General features: G+C 37.0%; 1 protein-coding gene across 1 annotated transcript; it reads left to right on the forward strand.

The window, feature by feature from the left end:
• Positions 1-880: 880 nt before the first annotated feature.
• kcnj1b (potassium inwardly rectifying channel subfamily J member 1b) lies at positions 881-3,526 on the forward strand. Its single transcript, XM_059352141.1, has one exon. The coding sequence runs from the start codon at positions 881-883 to the stop codon at positions 2,060-2,062; it is 1,182 nt and encodes a 393-aa protein (XP_059208124.1). The 3' UTR covers positions 2,063-3,526.
• The last annotated feature ends 11,506 nt before the right edge of the window (positions 3,527-15,032 follow it).

A 15,032-nucleotide genomic window follows, 5' to 3' on the forward strand; every position in this document is an offset into this window, starting at 1 on the left:
TAGAATAAGAGAAACATATAAAGACATAAGTATTCATATAGACAGTGTACACAATGATAAAAATAGAAATATAGGGGTAAGACTGTACAACAACAATATAACATAGTATATAATTATTCATTTCAGTGGAGTAATAAGTATATAGCATATATTTACACCAGCATGATGGGAAATGTGTCTGACATTACAGTAGATATATCACCAGACTTTGTTTAAACACAAAATACTTGTTATTGGGATCATTTAATAGTTTGACAGTAGGAGAAATATTTTTATTATAGTCACAGACTTATCCCTTACAGAAAGTGGCAAGAAAACAAAAAATAAATTGTGTCCAGCTTAACTTAGTGGCCATTTATATGAACATATTCAACATGTTTTTATATAACCTGTTTAAGGTTAAACTACCTGTTCTGTTGGTTTCTTCCATAGTTAAGGCGTTTTCCTTATTAAAAACTGAAGTTTACTTTAGTCTAAGGCCTAGTCCAAATGCTAATGTGTATTTTCGTGCACCATTATCTCATCTATGAGGCTTCAAATGAGGCCACATTTAGTACAATGGCGAATGAGGCCACAATAGTGCTGGTTCTAACCTGCTGCCTGTTGGTTTGGCATGCTCCTGACAGCGCTTAAATTGAGAGTTTGTGTTTTCATTTGGAAGGAGATTTTATTTTAAAACAGGTGACGTGTGGATGGGATTATTCTTTGAGGACGAAGGAGGGGAAAACCCAATTTTCCAAAATGTTGGTGTGGTCTCGGCCTAACTTTAGTTGGAGAAAAGTTGGTGTTGTATGCTGTACAGATTTTGAAGCCCTTTGATGCAAATTTGTGATTTTGACTAGTATGAGGTGAGTTCCTGCTCTGAAATACGTGGATGCACATGGTTATTAATATTGCTCTCTCCAGCTCCAGGATGTTCCAGGTGCTCCAGGGTCACATCCAGCCAGCTGGACGCCGCAGCCGCAAATCCCGCCTGGTCACCAAAGACGGGCACTGCAACATTGAGTTTGGCAACATTGAATACAGCAACCACTTTGCGTACCTGGTGGACTTCTGGACCACGTTTGTGGAGATCCGCTGGCGCTTTGTTCTCCTCCTGTTCGTGGCCTCATTCACAGGCAGCTGGTTCATTTTCAGCTTGCTGTGGTACTGGATTGCAAAGAGCAACGGGGATCTAACGGGGCAGAACCGCACAGACGGACATATCCAGTGCATAGACAATGTTAACGGCCTCACAACAGCATTCCTCTACTCCCTGGAGACCCAGACCACCATTGGGTATGGTGGCAGGGCGCTGACTGGACACTGTGCCGGCACTGTGGCTCTTATCATAATCCAATCTCTAATAGGCGTCTTCATCAATTGTTTCATGTGTGGCATCATCTTAGCCAAGATCTCTTTACCCAAGAAACGGGCAAAGACCATCACCTTCAGTGACACAGCTGTCATCTGCTTAAAGAAAGGGAGTCTGTGTCTCCTGATCAGAGTGGCAAACCTTCGAAAGACCTTATTAATCGGTAGCCAGATCTACGGGAAGCTGCTAAGGACAACAACCACACCAGATGGAGAAACCATCATTCTGGACCAGGTGGATATTGACTTTATGGTTGATGCCGGCAAGGATAACTTGTTTTTTGTTTGTCCTATGACTCTCTATCACGTGATCAACAAATCAAGCCCATTTTATGAGCTATCAGCTGACTCTCTTCCCCACCAGGACTTTGAGTTAGTGGTCTTTTTGGACGGGACAGCCGAGTCTACCAGCTCCTCCTGTCAGGTCCGGACTTCCTACATCCCTCAGGAAATTCAATGGGGATACAGTTTCTTGCCCATCATCTCTCGCACCAAGACGGGGAAGTACCGTGTGGACTTCTCAAACTTTTCCAAAAGTGTCCAGGTTACCACGCCTCACTGCGTCCATTGCTTTGAGACAGACACAGACCAGAGAAATCACAACAGCCACAACCGAGAAAATCACAACAACCAGCACAAGTTGGGGATCGACAACTTGGGGTTTCAGGTGATTGACATTCACGACTCTGTGGACATCACCAAAATGTGAGTGGTTAGGAGCTTCTGAAGCCTGAAGAGCCATCTTGGTTTTTTGGAGCCAGAAGTGACCGTATTTGAACAAGAGGTGGATCAGACTGAGATCCCGAAGACAGTGTGTACACCCACCTAGTGGCAAACTGACATTTGGCTCTTGGCTACTCTGTGCAAATTCGCTACAAAAAAATGTTTTCTTCTTAAATCAAGGTAGCGCAAAACCAAGTTCATGGCTGTTTAAATGTACACGGTGCAACGGATACGTATTGCTATGCCTCTTTTCTGATTGACAGGCCACTGAGGTAGCGACATGTTAATCACAAATAGCACCACTCTGAAGCATACGCTGCTGTGTCGTCTTTGTTGGAGTCGCCACCTGCTGCTCATTAGAAATAATGCAGGTTGGAGGCACTTCCACATTGGCAACCTCAGAATAAAATGTCTGTTTCTACAAATCACAGATATGCGAAATGTATGACTCTGAAACCTGTGCGACCCAAGAAAACCCTCATAGTTTGTTACAAAACTTAAGTTTCACTTTCACACGGCACATGGACGGGACATCAACTGGGTGAAAGTGTGGTGTATGTTTGACCCACCCATCCACCCCAATGTCCTCCCATCCATAAGGTGTGTCACTTGTTATACTACGTCACCTGGCGCGTGGAGCAATTGATAATAATCAACGCTGCCCTCCACTGGTTACCTACCGAGTTTTAGAATCGATTTTAAGGTTTTATTGCATGTTTTTAAAGCCATAGATGTTCAGGCTCCTGCTTACATTTGTGATATGCTTACTCCCTATGAGCCTGATTGCTGCCTGAGATCCTCCAGCAGATCTCAGACAAACTCAGTGTCATCTCATAAATCTCTTCCTAAGATTTTGCCTTTTCTTAACCTTTTACTTATTTTAAATAGTTTTTATTATGTTATGTTATTTTTAATTGTCATTTGTTTTATTGTCAAGCACCTTTTAACCTTGTTTTGAAAGGGGCTATACCAATAAAAGTTATTATTATTAATAATATTGACACAGATAGTTTTACAATGAAGTTGCAGTAGTTGGCTATTGGATGATTTGATCTAAGGAGCTTGATTCAACTGCCAATCTCACAGTCGAATCATAAAAGTGGTACAAACATTTGGATATGAAACAAAAGATCTTTCCATTCGGACTACATGGGAGAGGTTAATGTCTGATTTTTACATAGAACTGCTTGGTTTCTCACAATAACTCATGACATTATCTTTTGGTATCCATGTCAGCCTTTTGATAATACTGTTGGAAGTAAAACAGTAGCAAAATTAGAAGTAAGAGCAGAAATTTGAAATTCTGGTCTTCGGTATTGGTGAATACTGGTCTACTTCAGGCACTGCCTATACAGATGTTAAAGGGTGCGACATACGTGTCACATCAAGCTATCTGTGGTTTGCAGAAACAGATCAGATCAGAATGCGGTAAATAAACTGTGAAAAGTGACTTTTGAAGCAGAGTTTCGTTTTTAGTCAGACTGTCTTGAGGAGGAGTGAATCTTTGGAGGAATATGCTTCTGCCAGTGAACACTTTTGTTAATCATCAACTCTTTTTTTGCCTCGAACAGCAGAAACATTCAAAGTGTGGATAAAAACTCAGACATGAGCAGGAGTTAAGCTCTTTGCTCAGCAGCTCATTACAATCAAAGCACCTTTGGGACTTGTGACTTTGTCTAGGTAATGTGTGGAAGAGGGGAAAAAGAGGGATTGAAGTTTTGACGCATGAAAAATGAAAGGGGTAAAATACTGGATGGCACAGTGGGTAGTTCTTGAGGAGATTAGGGCCTGAGCCTGTTATAATGAAAAACTGTGTGCTATAAAGATTGTGGAAGGAAATAAAAAGTAGGACAGGCCTTAAGAGTTTTCTCATTATTCCTACTAAACACTAACTGCATGCTGTTTATTGTCATGTTGACACATCTTGTATGCCCTGCTAATTAGGAAACTGCAGATATAGTTCCTAAATTAGATGATTTTTAATTGTGACCAGTCTACATTTTGTAGCTCATACTGTGTAACTCTGAAACTTCTACACCACCCTAATTCAGCATTAATTTTTCCGCGGTGACCAAACTGGAGGTAACATTTTGGTTTGGTTTGTTTTACTGTCAGTAGAATTATGGAAAAATGGGCCAAACAGGAACCCATTTAATTTAAAAGCTTATCTGAATCATGGGCAGATACACAAAATATTTTTCACTCTCCTTAATCGAGATAGGGCATGATCTTGTCTGAGGTCTGCACACTCAGAGTGCCCTTCTAGTTTGTTTTATTTGCTCTAAAAGGAACGTATAATGAGGTTTTTAGGTGCAATGAAGAATGCATGTGGACCTGTCATTACTTAAAATAAAAATGCATTTTAAAATATTTGTTACGTATATTATACACTATGCTCTGCACTCTGAGTTAAGCACTTGATCTTTTGATGTGTGTGTATGTTTTGAAATAGCCTACAATACAAATTAGAAGTGAAAAAAATAAGCAATGTTAAATTATTCATAGGAACATACAGGGTATAGTGATAGACTAGATTACTTGACAAAATCTGGAGAGCACTGAGCACCAGAACAAGTGAAAACACAAGTGACAGCACACCTTGACACAGGTGAAAACATCCTCTGCGGAGGCGCAGCCACAACATTATTCAGGCCTCAGACCTCATAAACACAAAACACTAGTGTGTAGGTTGATTATTATTAAGTTCTTACATCACAAGCAATCTCGGACTTTTCACTGTGCGTGTCTGAGCGCTGGTGCTAACTTAATGTCTCCGGCTCAGTAAAACAACTAACTAATGCTGGCTGTGTTGTATCCTAAAAGAAAACTTAAAATGTATTTTTAAAAAAAAGCTTTGTAGTTAAATTCACGCTTCTAAAATGCTTGTGTTAATTCCCATGGCTCTTGGTCTCTCACTTGTTTGTAAGCTAACTAATTCATCTTCTTCTATGGTTTTGAAAATGGTAAAATCATATTTTAGTTGATTTTAGTGAGTTGATATAAATGTAACTTTGTGATATCGGCAATTATGGTATCGTTGTCCAATTAATTTATCTAATCGTTTCGTGATAAAACCCAAGATTTACACCCCTAAAATGATGTATCAGTAAAGTTTATCTTAGAAATGCAACTCGTACTGTTAGCATTCTGCAATTAGCTACCTTAACCTGCTCTATTTTCCAGTAGCAAGAGCTGACATGTTTATAAAATGGTTTGTTAATTATTTATGAGACGGGTGACTTTCTGCAAAGGACTAAACACACTTTTATAGTAGAATACGTTAGGCACCATAACAAGAAATAACAAACGCCAAAAATATATCAAAACAAGCAACTACAGTTTGAATGAATAACGTTAGCATTAGCTATTCAAATCTTATTAGCCAGCTAGTCATGTTAGCCTAAATTGGTATGGTAGATATCAAATCAAACTGCAGCAGTGTTACTAGTAAAGAAAATGGAGAATACATTATATTTATATACGCAGTAGCACCATGAGTGAAATACTCATGTAGGGTTGCCATAATCACAGTATCTTTGCCATGAGGCCCATTTCCGCCGATGTGACAAAAAAAAAAATCTTCATAATAATGAGTAATAAGAAATTACTTAGTATCTCATAATTATGACTTAGCATCTCATAATTATGACTTAGAATTGAATAATAATGAGAAATGTTCTTTTTAAAAAACACTTAGTATCTCATAATTATGACTTAGTATATAAAAATAATGACTAGTATCTCATAACATGTAAACACAACGCATTTGTCCCTCTCACTTCTCTTTATCAATAATCTCTCCACTATTATATAACATAATGGTATACAAACACCATAAGCAGAAACTGACTGCCTGCCTGCCCACTAGAGAGCATCAGAGAGCTGCTATGATTTAACACAATTAGCATAAAAACATTATTATAGTGAGTTAATGCTGCCATAAAAATGTTTTTTATTTATTTATATTCAAACTGTCCCAGTTCTGCCAGCAGACTCTCTTTCATTCTGTCAGTGATGTCTGAAACAAACTTTTAAAGCTCACACATTTCCCCCAACGCCCTGCAGTTTACAAAGCAGCACCTGAAACAGTCATCTTCATGTTGCAGTGATGGACCCGGTTATGGCAGCAGCCATGTGTCTCCAGCACTGGAGTTTTTATTTAAGACCGGCTCTGACAATTTTGTCAGTGAGGCAGCAGAGTCTTCTGGAATAGCTTTCATCCCGCTCGGATTTACAGAGGCGAGTTAACTGGGCTTCATCTGCATAACAATGAAAAGAAAACTGTTGAGAGGGATTGGCACAGTGAGTCTGAAGCAGCTGAGGAGGAGAAGAAGAAGAGGGGAAAAAAAAGCCAGACAGAGATGAGAGGGTAGAAGATAGAGCAGTGTATTTTAATCTGATAACAGTCACACTTTATCCCCATGTGATGGAGATATAAGGGCAAATAGACAGAGGTGGAGTACTCAAGTAAAAAAGGCAATACTGCAATGTAGAAGTACTTTGTTTCAAGAAAAAAATGTGCGCTAAAAATTGTACTTCTTGAGGGGTTAAAGAAAGTATGATGGAGGAGATATTAAATTAAATTGATAGCTAGAAAATAGTTATTTAGGGAGTGAGAGAGAAATAAATAAAATATATACATTAAAAATAAATCACATTAATCCAGTTCTGTTTTTATCTATTTTCGCGAGAGTTTTCTTGTTTGCTATGAAAATATGTCAAAATATTGAACCTTTTTAGAAGCCTTAACAGTGTCTGGTCTTCTGATGTGAGAAAAAAAAGTTTCTTACTGTCAGAATGGCTTAAATATGCACTTTTAATAAATAAAACTTCAAATTATTTTATATTCTTATAACTTTAGATTTAGTTTATACAGCAGTGGCCCTTATATTTAATCATATGATAAATTGTTTGCATGCTATTCTTAATTTAAGTCTTTATTATAACATATAAACTAACTATTAAATCACACCTTTTCTGTGTGTTATTGAACTACATTATGAATTTATTTTTTGTTTTCAAAGTTCTACAATGTTTACTTTATATATACTTTATACATTTAAATTTGAGCTTTAAGCTCTGTTCCTTTTGTTGTCCTTGTTTTTAGCAGTATCTGTCTATTTATGTACATTAAGAGCAACAAAAAAAACAAAAGTCAGACTCCATTTGTACATCTTATTGACCGATAAGGCTGTTTTTAGTAACAGAAGATATTGCATTTATTGTCCAAACTTCTCGACACGGGACAAACAAGGACGAACTGAAACCTGAATGGCAAATGTATTTTATTGACAACTTCTTGATCCACATAGGAAGCAAAATGGAAATCATCTCACATGTAAACATGTTGTTTAAGGTCACTTGAATGTTTAGGTGTTGGCTGGACACACATACACACACACAGTAGCATGAAGAGACGTTCTCCCACTGAAAGTCTTCCTCAATAATATGTCAACATGTCCGTATTAATAATTTGCTTATGTCAAGCTGAGCATGCAGAAGAACTTTCCCAGCAGCCTTCATTCAATCAACTTAAACGAACATGTATTTTACAATATAACTTAGTAAATGTTCATCACTTCCTTCAGATAAATCATGTTTAACACATCAGAGGCCTCTTAGATAAAGAGTTTGTTTATGCACTATATGACCAAAACTATTAACCCTTTATCAGGCGAAGAACCGTATTTGGTAACTTCAGCTGATATCCAAAATAAAAAATAAAAATATTTTGAGAAAAAAGTTGCAAATTTACTAGATTAAAGTGACAGATCTACAAGAAAAAAAGTCGCAGCTTTAAGAGATTTAAAGTAGCAAATCTGCATGGAAAAAAGTCACAGATTTATGAGAAAGAAGTGGGGAAAAAGCAACTTTTCTCGCAGATTCACCACTTTAAATCTCTTAGATCAGCGACTTTTTTTCTTGTAGATCTGCCACTTTAATCTAGTAAATTTGCAACTTTTTTCTCGACCCCACTTTGGTATCCACTGAAGTTACCAAATATAGTTCTTCGCATGATAAAGGGTTAAAGATCCATTACACACTACATTTCTGGTTATAGGGTTTTTTTAATGCTATAAAAAAACTAATGATGTGCTAATGATTTGTCAGTAACTCTTGATTAAAGTAACAATAGAGACTTTTAATCGGTTATTAAAGACTCTCAATTTAATATTGATGCCTATAAGCACAAGACTGTCACCAAGAATATTTATTCTATATGTCTGTCACAGTGCCATTGGGTCAGAAATCCTGCAGGTTCTCCAGAACCTCCTCCAGCTCAGACTCCAGTGGGGTCAGCGGGCTGCAGACAGATCCAGATCCGGCTTTTGACACCACGCTGCCGGAGGCCCACGCTGTTTTGCTGGGCCCACTGGAGGGCAGGGAGGAACGGAAGAACCAGAGCCGACACTAACTGGGGCAATAATTTCAGCCCTTGTTGTGGTAAAAATGAGAGGTTTTCTAGCAGCAGTCTGGTAGTCATGGAAACCCTTGCTTTTGTCAACAGGCGCCATCAAACACAACACGAAATTAAAGTTCCTTATAGCTGCTTTAATCTCTTCAGTCAGTAATTGGGAATAAAAGCAAGACTACAATGCGAATCATCTGGTTCCAGCTGAATAGATTTGAGTGTTAGACTGTGGTTTGGACAACAAAATCAATTTAAAGACATCAGTTCCAGCTCTCAAAAACTGACGTGTTGTAAAAGTTATTTTTGTATCCTGTTGTGGGAAGACATGCTCATTAGTCATATTCTTTTGTTCCTTAGTTTTCTAGGCAGTGAGTACAAAATCACAACTTCTGCCTCATAATTAAATGCAAGACAGCACACAAGAAGTTATTTACACCTACGAGCAATTTAAAATCTCCAAATCACCCGATGTATTCAGCCTGAGTGAGGAAATAGTAACTTTCACTCAGCCTGCTGGCTGTGAGGTAACTACTAACCACTGAGCAATTCTTCTGCCTTTTAATTAACTATTAAATGATTAATTAATTAGTGGAGTTAATGGAGCTACCTTTCATTTAGGACCCATTTCTGGTGTGTAATTACTGCTGGGCTCTGGTTTCCCCCAACACTCACACCTCCCACATTTCCAACAAGACGGAGGTGGTGTCTGTCTATTCAAAGCAGCATTTCAGATTCTGCTTATGTAAATTTTCATAAATCTCCTACTCAAAACTGCCAGATTTGACTGCGTACTATTAAAGTATGCTAATGTGGAGCACCAGAGCCAGACATTCTTTGGCTGATTAAGGGCAGAAAAAACCCCAAAACAAGCTGACAGACACATAACACTGACATATTATTGCCCTTTAAAGGGGACATATGTTCATTTTCAGGTTCAGTGGGGTGAAGTCAGGTAAAAATAAGGTTTTATATCTTATTGAATATTATTATATCTTATCTTCATTTATTAGCAGCCAATCGCCAAACATGTTCTTGCATTAATGCCACAAATATCCTGTGCATGAAACAACTATTTTTTTGGGTCTGAGATAATGAGGATTGGCGGAGCATAGACAATTTTTCTGCGGTCAGGAAAGGAAGAAATACTTTCTAACGGTCAACATATCACACGAGTCATAGGACTGTTTACTGATCATCTGCGGATATTCTTTAGCTGTAATTTGCCAACAAAAGATATTCCAATTTTAAGTTTTGACACACTTCACCACATAATCAAATGGCAGCAGTTCACTGAGCTCGGAGCAGCCACTAGCTTTCCATAGACTTAAAAAAAGGCTTCAAATCAGAATTTACATGGAAACTCAAGCTCATTTTATAAAGCATGGTCCACTGTTATAAATTAAACTACAAAAGAATATGAAGTAGTTAAATTAGCACCAACTTGAACATTAAAAGACCATGCACTTACATCAGTAAATATTATCCAATGATAAAGTATAACACTGAGAGAGCCACTTTACTTTTGATACTTTAAGAACATACTGACATACATCTTAAGTGATATTTTGAATGCAGGACTTTGACTTATAATGGAGTATTTTTATATTGCGGTATTGATATTCTTACTGAAGAAGCACAAATGGAAGTGAGTAAAGCAGCTCTTTCTATTTTTGTGGCTGTGAGTAAAAAAAATAAATTGCACAATCTTTTTAAACTGGATATGATGTTTTTCCACTGAACATATTCAACACAAACACAGAGTTGTCGTGTTTCGGTAAATCAGATGTTCCGACAGTCCACCAGCTGGTCCACTGCCAACCAAAATATTCATCACATTTACAGTTTTGTAGCTTCTCATCCATATAGAGAAGCTGGACTAATGCACTCAATATAAATATTTTAGCACAATTGTGGCTCAGCTGCTTCGACGGGTTTCAAAATGTCCCGTAGGAATAACAAAGAGCTATATGTAATTTACTTTTACAAATGATGTTCTTTAATTATCAATCAATCACAATTTTGTTCCAAAATGACATGAATTATTGAGCCCAAATCTTTTAAAAATGAATCTGTCTGAGGTATTTTTATTGGTTTTCATGCTGAGCGTCACCTCATTAACACTTGGTCATGATTTTCTTTCCCAGCTGGACCAGTAAAACCAGTGACCTTCCAGTCACACACCTGCTGGCAATAAGACATGTATTGTATGTATTGTATGTATATGTATAAAACATGTATTATCTCTTTATGTCTGAAAGATAGAAGAGTCCCTAGCTTCATAAACTCTGGACTTTGTTATTTTAATCTGCCCTTTTGTGTGCAGCTACGTCACCAGTAGTTTTATTGCCTAACCAAAACCATTACCTTGTGAAAAGTTTATCTTGAAAAAGATTATGCATGTCACAGACTGAAACTGACACGCCATGCTGAAGCGTGAAGGCCTTTCCACACAGGATGTGTAAAATACAGGTGAATATTTTGTGCATTAAAAACATTTTTCAAGCGTATGTATTCTTAATGCAGCTGTTCAAATCAGCCACGGAATTTCGAAAGACGAATATTTGGCATTTATGTTTAGGATCAAGCTACATTTTTCCGATTTTTCGCTTGAACACAAACACATCTGACTTAGTCAAATCATTAAACATGGCAAAATGTCTGATTATTTTTGAATAATCACAGAACTCAGTACTTTATGATAAAAGACAAAAGAAGGGGTTCGTAGTGTGTTTTTTAAGGACGAATGTTTGGACAAATATTCCCAAAATAGCAAGTGTTTGGTGTATATATTTTACACTTTTGCATCCAAAAACTCGCAATTTTGTGTCTTTTTTGCATCACTCCCAGTGTGTAAAGGCCTTTAAAAACTGATGATAGGGTGTGTTTTTCTTTCTTCTTAGTCGCTTTTATGTTAATATATCTGGTCCAATCAAATTGATCCTGTGACCCCTTTGTGAGGCGCTGACCCATATATTTGTAACCACTGTTTCTATACAAATTTGGAGTTGTTTGCTTATTTTATTTATTTCATTTTTCGGGATGTGCTTGCTTGTTCCTCTGTTCAGCTCTGAGGTATATTTGACTTCTCTTGTGTATTTATAACCTACTTAACTTATTGTGAAGCTTTTTTCAGACACAGTGTGAATTGTGCTAAAACGCATACAACAAGGATTAGCTTCCAGTTCTTAACTACATCAAGTTGTTTGAATTTCACATGTTGTTGACAGATTGTGTCCACACAGAAGCTGCTGTGTTACATAATGTTGATAAGTTGACAAGTACAGCCTACACTTCATGTGTATCAGTGAACTGAAGCATTCCCATCTTTAAACGCTCCAAAGCTTCATTGTGGCCCTTCTGGTCTAAAGGAGGCTGGAAAATATAAAAGTCTTTAGGTCATTTAGAGGAGATTATTTTGGCTCGGAAAGAAGCCGTCACAGCTCGTTGTGGCCATGTGTTTTTCAGAACAAACGCCTACTCTGGAGATTTTATGATACTAGAACGAGACTGGAGTGACGAAATGTATTCAAGATCACAGGCCTCCTGGGTTTTTGTGTAAATACAAAGTGTACACAGCAAGACATAACATTTTCTGTTCCTAGACATCCTGACACATCAGTGGTTGAAGGAGTACTCAGATCCTTTGTAAGTATAATTATCTTTTATGGGTTTTATTTATTAGCTCTTTTATTCATTCGTTTTTATGTTTTTGGGTGAATATTTCCACTTTTTTTCCACGCATTAATATGTATGTTGTATTTTCCTGCTGTAGATGTTTTAGGTTGTGCTCATTTAAAACTTTATATGCTGTTGGGTAGTTTAATCTACAGCCATGCATCATATTCTATAAAATAGTGTTTAATTTACAGCCCTTACTAATTCATAAAGACAATAAATGAGTGCTGTCAAAATTCTAAAGTATACTTTTTACAATTAATTTGAACTATTTAATGTTTTAAAGGAGCAATTAATGTATATTAAATTGGGGGTTGACATAACACACCAAAAATTAAGCTAAAATTTAGCAAGGGAAAAACTTTACGAGTGGGTCCCTTGGCTTCTGACCTGGAGAGATCTAAAAAATGGTTCTGTGGGTACTTTACAGTCACATATCCATTTGATGGTATATTACAATTATTTAATTAGAATTACACAAGTCACTTTGTGTACGAAAACAACAAATTATCGAGATTTTCAAGTCTTTGTACAGTCCTGGAAAAAATTATGAGACCACCCTTGTATTCATCACTTTATTGGTCATTTTAATACCTGGTGCAACTAAAGGTACATTTGTTTGGACAAATATTATATAGATAATGATTTTGGTTATCAAGAAAACCATTGGAAATGGCAAGATATCAGCTCTTAAATTAAACTCTTATGAGCTATTTTTGTTGTTATCACTATATTTGTCCAAACAAATGTACCTTTTGTTGTACCAGGCATTAAAATGAACAATAAACTGAAGAAAAAGAGTGGTCTAATATTTTTTTCCATGACTGTATAACCCTGTATGTATGAGGCCTCTTTAAACAATAATTTAACCATAAATAAGCCACTTCTTATATGACAATAATGATGAGAACCAAAGCATTCAAGCATTGTGTAATGAGGTCAAAGATCAGATTTCACACACATTTCCTTCCTTCAGCCACGTGCGTCCAGTCACACATACTGTAGCTTCTGGAGACATGAGCTTGATGATGGAAATGACTTGACTTGGATATTATTAGCTCGTCTTCACTCACTGCAGCGCTGATCGGCTTTGACATCGCTTATAATCATCTGGTACGAACGCCTGCAGCCACCGCTCCTTCATCTCAGATACTGCAGATGCAAATCATCCGAGATGTTTGAGGGCTTTTTGGCTCAGTGAGTGGCAGCACTTTATTTTAAATTTAAATTCTGAAGCGATATTCATTTATTTATTTCATTTTTTATTTTATTTTATTTTATTTTTTTAGGAAAGAGGGCTGCTGGGATAAATCCTTAGATTAGAAAAAGAGACACACAATATAATAAGACCGGACAAACAAAACCACAGTCGCAGAAACAAGCACTTTACATTTTGAAGATATTTCAATACACACAGGCGTCCAATCTTACATGAATCATCTGGCCTGAATTAAATCCCAGTGAGTTTGTTTTGAGGGTGGATTCTTCAGACTCAGGACTTTGTTACAACCTTCACTCGGTCAAATCTCACTGCAACAAACGAATGAGGTGATTTGGTGATTTGTGGTTAGAGGGGGGAAACATGAGAAGATCCATCTGTGCTGCAGGTGAAGAAGCAGCGCTGCATGTTTTATTCCTGAGTGGACACAGAACTGCATGTTTGGTTGGAGTCAGTACCCAGTTACATAAAAATGAGATAAGTTAGATAAAATTGATTTATTAGAACTTAGTTTTCCAGGTAATGTGTGAAGCCTCCTCATTTTTTGTCTTTAGGTTGCCTTTTATAGCAAACATCAGCTTCTCTATGGCAGGTTTGCATAAGCAGTTGGTGCTTCCGTTCATATTTTTACCCATAATTTAATTTTAGATCATTAGAAGAGACCAAAGACATCGGCAGAAAAATCAGAAATCAGAGAAGTTATTATTGTTTTTATACTTCTTTTTAGCGATGTAGCTCGATTCACAGATCTCGAGGGTGAAATGTATTTACTTAATCGTAAAAAAGATTTTTTTCATGCTAAAGTGGCAGAAAATACAGTTTTCTGCATCTCGAATAAGGAGATTTCATGATTTTTTTCTCTGTTTGATATCATATTAAACAGAATTTGTTTGGGTTCTGGACTGACAAGACAAGATATTTAAATAGGCAGATTAATCAATAATGAAAATAATTCGCAGCTCAAATTAGAACAACTCCTTTTTTTAATATAAATCTGAAAATAATGCTTTATGTAACTGGGCACTGGCCTGCAAAAGGCATTTTCATGTACTTTGTTAATCTGTAAGCATGCACTTATGAGTTATTAATGAACAAAGTGTTTGTTCAAAGCAAAACCATCAAAAACTACAATCCAATGCTTTCCTTTGAAAGGCTGAAGGATGAATAATGATAAAAAAGAAGAGTGAAATGAGAAGGAAACCTCCTAAACCTCCTTATATTCAACTGTGGGCTTGCAGAGCGCCGGCACTCTCATAGAGATTAAATTCCCCTCACTCTGCATCTCAGTTCGGAGGGGGTGAAATAAAAACACTGGCTGCCTTGAAAGAGAGAAGCAGCTCTTCATTTAGCACGGTAAACAAGAAGCTTTGAAGTCAGCCATTTAAAATAGGATTTACATGAATAAATAAATCGTGTGAGCTCTAACACTGTTCGTGAAATCGCACAAGAAGGCAGACGGCTTTGGGGAATCATCTGTGACGCCAACACACATGACACTGCAAATAATATTGACAGGTTATACAGTCTGGGAATAATTATTAATAAATACCACCTGCTCTGAATGTCTCTGTTTAAACTCTGCAGTGATCTCTGTGATCTTGGGAATGTTTCCCAGTGTGAATATTTTTTTATATGATGAAAACCAATGAG

This window comes from Centropristis striata, chromosome 15, assembly GCF_030273125.1.
Source record: "Centropristis striata isolate RG_2023a ecotype Rhode Island chromosome 15, C.striata_1.0, whole genome shotgun sequence".
In the NCBI taxonomy this organism is placed as follows: Eukaryota; Metazoa; Chordata; class Actinopteri; order Perciformes; family Serranidae; genus Centropristis; species Centropristis striata.